Raw genomic sequence first — 10000 nt, 5'->3', positions numbered from 1 at the left:
AACAGAAAAGATGAGGAGGGAAAAAATGTCAGTGGCCTCCACCTGGAAAACCATTCCTGTTTTGGGGGTCGTCTCATTGTTGCCCCTTTAGTGCACCTGTTGTTAATTTCATTAAAACCAAAGCAGCTGAAACTGATTAGCAACCCCCTCTGCTAGTTAACTGACCAGATCAATATCCCAGAAGTTTAATCGGTACATTTTGTGTTTGTATTACTTCACTATTATGCAAGTTTTGTTTTTGTTTTTTCTTTTGTTCAGTAACATTGGACATGGACAATATCTAGAATATACAAATTGGTTAATTTGCCTTTATTTATGAAGATATTCTAAATTCTGTCCTTAAAATCCAGAAGTACCAATAATATCAATCAGGACTGGAGTAAAACTACAACAATGAAAACATAAAGGCTTTAGTTATCTTTATAACCATTTATTGACATTGCTTTTGTTCTCCACCTATAACACACTGATAAAAACAAGTACTGATATCTAAAATGTTTAAATATACACAGTGTAAAAATAATCAGCTATCTGACCACACAATACATACTTACATACATCCTTTCAATCACTTTTGTGACAAAAAGGAAAGCTAATTTAAATGGTCAGGTCATTATAATCACAAAAAAAAAAAACTTCTCACCTGTCCCTGATGGTGTTTGGCAATGCAGATAGTTTTACCTGCAATCTTAAAATCATCTATGTGAACTGAAGCTTTAACCCATACAGTTTCCCAACAGTGACAGTGACATTGAAGGTGTAAAACATATTCTGAGAATTGACTTTTGTAATGTCCCAACCTTCCTCCACATCTGCTGTTGGTGAAAAGAGCACAGAGTGCACATGCACACACACATACACACACACTGAGCAGCGGTGTTGGCTCAGCTGATGGTCACTCCTTCCCTGCAGTTTGTCTGCAGCTTCAAGGTCACTGCATAATAATTCACATCTTGGGGAGATCTATCTGACATGCTACATGTTGAATGGGACTTGAAAGCTGACGTCAAATTGTAAAGACCTCAGTGTACCTTAAACAAAGTGTTTGTCAGATCAGCAGACTGTGTTGGAGGTTGTCTGTTTCCAAAAACAGATATCCAGTCCATGGAGAGAGCTCAGAGAGGCAGGAATTTAGCCAGGAGGACAATATGATAGCAGGTTTATCAACTTGCCCTCCAGTGTGGACACTGCGAACAACTAGGAACACTGACTTGGTTGTCGGACAAAACACTGTATGAACCAATTCTTTTGAGGCATACTGAGACCCTAACCATAATTCACTGTTAAATCAACGGAGCATCAGGAGCATGATGAAATGCAAGTGACAAGACTTAAGGCAAAAGAAACAAAAAAAAAAGCCATATTACTTACATAACTACTAAATCTCTATTTAGAGGAAAAAAATCATTTGATCTTGGACAATTCAATCCTACTTGGAGACAATGAGAGATTCTCTGCCAAAAGAGCAAATGAGTCATGACAACATGGGCAACACACAGGATAACAGCGATGTGTATGGTGATGACAGGGTAACAAATTGCGGTATAGCCTGATACATGTACTGTATCTGAACAAAACCAAACACTGGCACTTTGGCTGTAGCTGCTTTCCAACTGGATCATTTTATTAGAATATGGTGACTTTTGGCCGAGAGCCTTTCGTGAAACTGTATGACCAGTTAATTAGATGGAACTAACAAAATACATAGGACTAATTTGCCCTCAAATGAGCAAATGAGCCTTACCCTTGTCCATCATTCACAGTTATTGAATTGCACTCACCAAGTTAACAGCTGAGAACACTAAAAAGAATAAAAAGATGTCAAAAAACAAGCAGTCAGATCATCAGACATGTTGGAAACACACCAATAGTTTATCCAGATTATTTAAACCATTTTATTTGAAGGTCAATCTGAAAGTGTGAATCGAGTGAAATGTTACTAATAATCGCTCACAATACTCTCAGACACATACACTCATAACACTACAGTAAGTCTAGTAGGTAAAAGTTGAAGCAGGGAGTGGGTCTGTAAACTGCAATGGATGTTTACAAAAGAGTTTGTGTCGTAATTTTCCTGTTCACCTTAATTTTCTCATCCACATAAATTTGTCTGTCCTGGAGTTGTGTTTCCAACCTGTCTGATCATCTGACTCCTCATATTTCTTGACCCATCAGAATCCTTCCTTAGATATGGCTGTGTTCCCAGATCTCAGCTATTAACTTGGTGAGTGCAGTGTTGTTACTGGTAGAAATAATGGACAAAACTAAGACCCAAGCTATAAAAACTGCAATTATCATTTAACAGTCATGAAAAGGTGTGGGTAAATACCCATCATACGTGTAGAATACATATTTAGAGCATGGAGAAGGCAACCACAGAAAATGTTTTACTCAAAATGTAAATGGACATTTATTCTTGTGCTGCACTCTATAGTGATGGGCTAATATACAGGCTAGATCACTCATCTATTTTTATCTATCCTGCAATTTAAAGTGGACGGAGAAAGATATTTAAAATTATTGGAATTAAGTACAAAAATAACCCACTGATGCAGTCTTCAATTTAAAGGAAAACTAGAAGCTTTACATTTTGTTGAAGTAAATCACAGATATGAAACTGGATTGTTTTTATATATATATATCTATATATCTTGGAAGAGCTTGTCATGTTCATACATTGATGAAGTTTGATGGTGGATTTCAGCTTTCATAAACAAGAAGAAAATAAAAATCCATTTAAAAATCTGTACAATTTTCCACATCTTTACACAAATAACAGTGTTGCGTTCCTAGCAGTCCCTTATCAAAATAGGTATTTTCGACAAGAGTCTGATCCACAACGACACTCCACTCGAATCCTCTTCTTTGGAGAGCTGGGGAGCCCTGCTAGACTGAAACTGGAGTCCATTTTGGTGCTTTCTGTGTCAACTGGATCAACTGGAAGCAAACGGAAGCCGGAATGGACAGAGTTCAATTGAAAAGCCAGCTCTTATTAACTGTTATAAAGCAACTGAACTGCTTTAACACATCCCCTTCACAAACTCATCCCCAATCCATATCCAGTGGTATGAAAAAGTTTGGGCACCCTGGTCAAAATTTCTGTTACAGTGCAAGGAAAAGAAGAACTTGTTTCCAAAAGGAATGAAGTTAAATATGACGCATTTCTTTAATATCTTGAGCAAGATAATTTTTTTATCTCTATTTTTTACAGTTTCAAAATAACAAAATAGGAAAAGGGCCTGAAACAAAAGTTTAGGCACCCTGAATGGTCAATGCTTAGTAACACCCCCTTTGGTGACTGTCAAAGCTTGTAAACGTTTTTTGTAGCAGATAAGAGCCTTTCAGTTCTTGCTTGGGGGATTTTTGCCTATTATTCCTTTCAAAAGGCTTCTATTTCTGTAAGATTTTTGAGCCGTTTCGCATGTACTGCTCTTTGAAGGGCTATCTACAGATTGTCAATCATGTTCAGGTCAGGGGACTGTTAGGGCCATGGCAAAACCTTCAGCTTGTGCCTCTTGAGGTAGTCCATTGTGGATTTTCTGATATGTGTTTAGGATCATTATCCTGCTGTAGAAGCCAACCTATTTTCATTTTCAGCTTTTTTATATACGGTGTGATGTTTGTTCCCAGAATTTTCCTGGTATTTAATTGAATCCATTCTTCCCTCTACAAGTGAAATGTTCCCTGTGCCACTGGCTGCAACACAATCCCAAAGCATAATCAATCCACCCCCGTTCTTAACAGTTCGAGAGGTGTTCTTTTCTTTGCTCATTAGGGCCAAAAAGTTATATTTCAACTTCATCAGTCCACAGGACTTGTTTCCAAAATGCATCAGGCTTTGTTTAATTTTGTGGTGAGGACGCAGGAAAGGTTTTCTTCTGTGGACTCTTCCATGAAGGTCATATTTCAGCAGGTGTCGCTGCACATTGAAACAAGTGCACCACCACTCCAGATTCTGTTAAATCTTCCTGAAGGTCTTTTGCAGTCACACAGGGGTTTTGATTTTTCTTTGCAGCAATCCTACAAGCAGTTCACTCAGAAAGTTTTCTTGGTCTGCCAGACCTCATCTTGACTTACGAAATGAGGAAACGGGTACCTGAAAACAATTTGTTATCTTCTTATAGCTTTCTCCTACTGCTATTTTAATTTTCAGAGTGCTAGGTAGCTGCTTAGTGTAGCACATGGCTGCTGATTGTTGGGAGAAGGTTTAGGCAATCAGAGTATGTATAAAGCTTTGAAATTTGCATCACTTGGCCTTTGCTAATGATGACTGTGAACAAGTCATAGCCCTAACAAGCTAATAAATTAGGTTATCTGAAAGCTCAAATCTCTTGGGATGCCCAAACTTTTATATGGTGCTCCTTTACTTTTTTTTTACTCTAAAATTGTACAAAGCAAAAATAATACACTAATCATGCTTAAAATGTTGAAAATAATTTTTCATCATTACCTTTATGTCTTTTGGAGTTCAATTCATCTTCTACTCACTTAACTATTCACAGTAACAGAAATTTTGACCAGGGGTGACAAAAGTTTTTCATGCCACTGTAGAAGGCTGGTAACAGCATGGTGGTTGTGATGGTGTTTGATCGTATAATAACGTGACATGATGGGTGACAAATTAAAGGAAAAACCTGAAAAATTAGTGGAAAAACAAGGATGAAAATGTCCCCCTCCACAGGGCACAAGAAGTCACTGAATGGTTTGATGAGTATGAAAATGATGTGGATCATACACTATGGACTTCATAGTCACCAGATTTCAGCCCAACTGAACACCCTATGAGAGATATTGGACCGATGTGTTAGACAGCACTGGCTAACAACATCATCAAAACACCAGTGAGGGAATCTTTATGAAGAATGGTGTTCATCCCTCCAGTAGAGTTCCAGACACTTGGAGAATAAATACCAAGGTGCACTGAAGCTGTTCTGGCGGCACCTGGTGGCCCAACACCTTACTAAAACACTCACTCACACGCTCAAAAAGTAGATTTAGTGTAAAGTTATTCTTAGAAGGTCACTCAAAATTTAAAGAGAAAAAACTGCTACCCCTGTAACCATTTCCATTGTACAGTAAATGATAATATGTCTTTTCAGTGTCTCCTAAAAAACAGCAAAATTAGCAATACACTCAGAGTAAAAACTACATGAGAAACTACAAAGTAGTTGGATTTTCTGGATACTGTTCTGGGCCACACCCCAGCTTGTGCTGGCCTCCGGAGCATCAGTGCCACTACCTCCATGGTTGTCTGGTCCCACAACCACTTACATAAAGCGTACCAAAAGAGTATCTTGCAAAAGCGTTGACGTTAGTCCCACTGTTTCCTTTTTAGTGGTATATATTCAAATTATCCCAGTCTATAAAATACAGTTGAAACACATGAAAAAACCTTGTACTCCATCTTCAACTGCAATTTACTTTTATAAGTGAATTGAATTTTGCTAAAAAAAGAAAGAAAAAAAACCCAAAATAAGTGATCAATTATCAAACTGTCAAAAGATTCATTTTCTGTTGATCTACTAATCAACATATCACTTTATGCTCCAAATGCATCACAAAATTATATGTATTTTCATTAAGTTTTAAGAAAGAAGATGACATGTTAACTCCTTGCTTAAATCATCAAGATCAAGTTTTTTTGGTCACGATCCCAATCCAGGTCCTTTAGTATTAGGTATGTACCAACACCAAATCCAATCTGATACTTATATTTACCTAAATGTTGGTTTAATGTATATCTGACACAGCCTATGATAAATCTAAAAATAAACTTACTATTCATAAGCCCAAACATTTTCACTCACATATACGGAGACAGTGAGTGGCTTTATTTAAGATGATAACAATCCATAAAAATATGCACTGCTTGGCCACCATATCTGTTGTTGATGAGACCTGCTTGATTACTAACCATAGAAGGAAGAGATGGATATCATTATTATGTGTGTCTAGTCACCTGCCAACTCTCTTATTACACGATTAGATTCTAAAATTCATCCCTCTGATTGTCCCTTAAAGCCTGTTTGAAGCCAGTTTTGTGCCAACATTTAAGTGAAAATAAAGTTCAAATCTGCTGAATCAATGACACTTACTTTGCATCTTGTAGTCAAAGGTGAGCTCCTCTCCTGCCCGAATAGCCCGTGTTGAAAATAAAGCGATTCTTGGGAGCCTCTCATCAATGTTGTCAATGAACACATTGAATACTTGCAGGTTGGGGTTACACTGCAAAAAGAACACATGTGTCAGGGGCTTTTCAGCCACAATCAGACTATGGTTTAAAATACCAAACAACAAAAGAAACTGCATTTTGAGCTCCCCCACACACACACATGCACAGACGCATACACAGAGCAGAAGCCTCAACATAGAGAATGAAATGGACTTCATATTAAGTTTTACTTGAGTCAAAGACAATGCTGCTCACTGTCCCGAAGCGCAACAAAATCCGCCAGTTAGGTAGACAGTACGAGCAATTTCTTAAACACCTGTTAACACCAGGCATAGCATAAACTTGCAGAAATGTATCATTTTCAACCGCTCAGCCAATTTTTTACACATGGTCATGGCCAATTCATGGTTACGGCATTCTGTGGCCGTGAGGTTCCACATGATATAAATTTTGTCATCTGCCCAGGTCTGCAAGGTTTTGCATGGACATCCACAAGCATCCCAAAATTTAAGACTGTACGGACTGTCCGCACTACAAGTGCAACTGTACATGCGCTAGAAAAGTAAACATATCCTGGATCGGAAGGACAAGAGTGAACCAGAGACTGAGAAACAGAACCGAAGTTATGGCTCCACCCGGGACCTGCAGAACCACTAAATCCATACAGTGTGCACCTGCTGAGGTAGACCTCGTGCTATTATTAGATAATTTAAGTTCTGAGTTGTGCAGGCTGCAGCACCATCAATGTTTTGATCGTGGACAAAGGATTGACACGTGCACCATCTCAGTTTTCTCTTTTTGTGTCTCTCGGTTTTGTGGCATGTTTTACGTGGTTTGTATGTGAATATGTAATGTATTTGTCAGATTTCTTAGCTCCTTTTCTCTCTCTCATAGTGAAAAGGGTATGTGCAGAATATTATGATGGAAGGGAAATGTAAAGAAAGTATATAATAAGATTAATTGGGGCAAATGTTAACATAATTAGATTGAATATAAAAAGGGATTTCAAAAAAAGTTAAAAGATATAAAGATTATTCTCCATGTGAAATCCTTATCTTATGATCTGGCAATACAGCAAGAGATGCGTCTAAAAGGATCCAAATCTGAGAAACTAAGACAAAGATGGATGGATCAAGTTTTTTCAGCAACAGGCAGTGAATCTTCCACAGCTTCACTACATGTATGTATCACTAAAATGGTTATCAACTGGCTCTGTTAACTCTAGTTTAACCTATGAGCACGTTCATGTGAAAGAGGCAGAGTTGTTAATAAGGAGTAACATCATCAGATCAGATTCTCCATCAGATGGAGAAAAGTACTTAATGTCTCATGAGGTCAATCTAACTGGCATGTTGCATTTATAATCTAATATATGATCCTGCTTTGTTACCTACTCTTAGGACCCTGTTTTGAAGACACCCTTTAAGACAGACACCCTGGAAGACGGGGCTTCGCTGCCTTTATTTTGTTTTCAAGTTTTGTTTTCAAACCTGGTGTCAGGCAGTATAACAGAACAGAAAAACTGCATGGGAAATATTTAGCAACATGAGGATTATTTTTCTTGTAAGTCTTCAGAGGGCATAGTTTTTATTTCCAAATGTCATTAGAAAGTCTCCTCATTTTATTCTGAACTGCAGTGATGGAGTTAAAGTGTTGAAACTGTCAGGAATCCTGACAGGAATAAAGGTATCTTTGTGCAATTGAAATCCCTTTTTAAGCCCAAAAATAGCTAGATAACCCACTAATCTTGCTTTGTGGTTTTGACAACAAAAATATTAATTCAGATTATCTAAAGCCACTTTCACACTGGACAAAAAACCCAGCAACAACCACTAATATCTGGCTTTTGTCTTTAGTGGGAAAGGGTACAATCAGCATTCATTATTGGGTCTTATGACTCTGCAGAAGTCACGGGTATTTATGGGCTCCAGCTCCAGTTGGCAGCAATGGAAACATGACATCCGAGCGGACACACTAATTTTCGCCCCTTTTCCGGCACGATACTATGACGTGTGCCGAAGTTCCGGATGTTGGCGCCTAGATAGCGAGGAACATTTATTATTATTTACAGTCTATGGAAACAACGTGCAACATTGATTTTGTTCTTTGTATGCAACACTGCAAGATGCAACATTGGCAAGACAGTAAGGTGAGAGTAAGTAACTACCGTAACATAATCACTGGCTTCCATGCTGCTTTCTACTGTTTACTAATCCTGTTTTTCGGCCTGTTTGTGATGTCAAATGTCATCACAGAAAGGCAAAGTAAAGTGAACAGTGCATGGATTGTACTTTATTTAGCCTGTCTCTGCCGTTCAGAATCAGAAAAACTTTATTGGAGCGGAGCCGGTCGTTCACTAACTGAAAGGTTGTTGATTCAATCCCAGTTTAACAGTAAATTAACTATAATGTACAAAGGTAACTGAATGAAAACTGTAATGTGGGTCAACGGCAAATTAACAGTACTTGAACAGCAGAGTAGTGATGGTGATGTATAAAAAGTAAGTGCTTTACAGTAATTTAAACATAAGTTAACAGTAGTGGCAGTCGATTTTGAAAGTTGTAAAGATTATTCAACTTCAGCAGAAATCAGGGGAAATTGTATATCTGGATGGCCACAGGAAGGAAGAGCCTTCTGTGGCGTTCAGTGTAGCACTTAGTCATTTTGATTCTCTGGCTGAACGTGCTCCTCTGGCTAACCAGAACACTGTGTAGAGGGTGGAAGACACTGGTCATGATGGAGAGGCGTTTTGACAATAACCTCCTCTCTACGACTACATGCAGAGGGTCCATCTCCACCCGTAGGACTGAGCTGGCCTTCTGAATCAGTTTGTTGAGTCTATTGGTGTCTGCCACCCTCAGGCTTGTGCCGCAGCAGACCAGCTTGGTGCCACCGATGTTGAAGGACTGGAGCCTCCGCAGGAAAAAGAGCCAACTCTGGCACTTCCTGTAGAGAGCCGCAGTTCCTGGTCCAGTCCAGTCTGCTGCCCAGGTGGATACCCATGTATTTTTTACTCCTGTTACAACTCCACCATCTCTCCCCTGATGGAAAGAGGAGCAGCAGGAGCCCTGAATCTCCTGAAGTCCACCATGAGCTCCTTTGTTTTTCTGATGCTGAGCTAAAGGTAGTTCAGCACACACCACTCCACAAAACTGTCCACCACTCTCTCATCACTAGTTAACACAGATATCAGGATGCAGATATCAGGCTGATGTCTTGTCACACCAAACAATGCATATGAAATGGTGATCAGACTTTCAGTTCCTGTCTTCTCTGTGCACAAAGAGAACATAAAAGTGGATGTCTTTACTTACTTGAACCATCTGCTAACAACAGTCCATGTGTAGCTGTATGGGACAGCAATTATTTTTAAAATATGAATAATGTTGATACTTTTATAAGTGTTGCAGGTCTTTTATTATTCCTGCTGAATTATTTTGCATATGTAGGCACATGTAGTGAAAATATATACATGTGTCACATGTTAGTCATTTTGTGTTTGCCAAGGAAAATAAATCCTTGGTCCACAGTTTTATAATGTGTTTAAAAATGTGTTTATATTCAAGGAAACAGCATCAGTGCTGCTCACTTGTTGAATGTACAAGAAATGTAAGTTTCCAGGATAAATTGAGAAGCGCTATACACAACATTAGGGATATCAATGATTTATTAATTATCAATTAATTTAATATGTTAGAAATACATTAACTGACAATGCAGAAGCCAAGGATGTGCAGTGTAACTGTTAAAAAATGGTCTGTAGTTTGCTGTAGTACCCAGCTGTGCCACTAGGTGGTAGTTCCTACTGTTTAATGAGATGGAGTTACA

The 10000-nt window shown here is 38.5% G+C and overlaps 1 protein-coding gene across 3 annotated transcripts in view; it reads right to left on the bottom strand.

The window, feature by feature from the left end:
* Nucleotides 1–435: 435 nt before the first annotated feature.
* Nucleotides 436–10000, bottom strand: part of LOC120804350 (histone-lysine N-methyltransferase SUV39H1-like) — a 25896-nt gene continuing 16331 nt past the window's right edge. For 2 of the 3 annotated variants that reach the window (XM_040153769.1, XM_040153770.1), the window contains exons 5-6: nucleotides 6096–6225; nucleotides 436–2937 (exon numbers count right to left, since the gene is read on the bottom strand). In XM_040153769.1, coding sequence (XP_040009703.1) covers nucleotides 2804–2937; nucleotides 6096–6225 — 264 coding nt within the window. In that variant the 3' untranslated portion in view covers nucleotides 436–2803. Of the gene's footprint in view, nucleotides 2938–6095; nucleotides 6226–10000 lie in introns of those variants that run through there. The other variant, XR_005709440.1, reaches the window with a different exon arrangement.

Source organism: Xiphias gladius, chromosome 18, assembly GCF_016859285.1.
Source record: "Xiphias gladius isolate SHS-SW01 ecotype Sanya breed wild chromosome 18, ASM1685928v1, whole genome shotgun sequence".
NCBI lineage: Eukaryota > Metazoa > Chordata > Actinopteri > Istiophoriformes > Xiphiidae > Xiphias > Xiphias gladius.
This window is presented reverse-complemented; position numbering and strand designations above follow the sequence as displayed.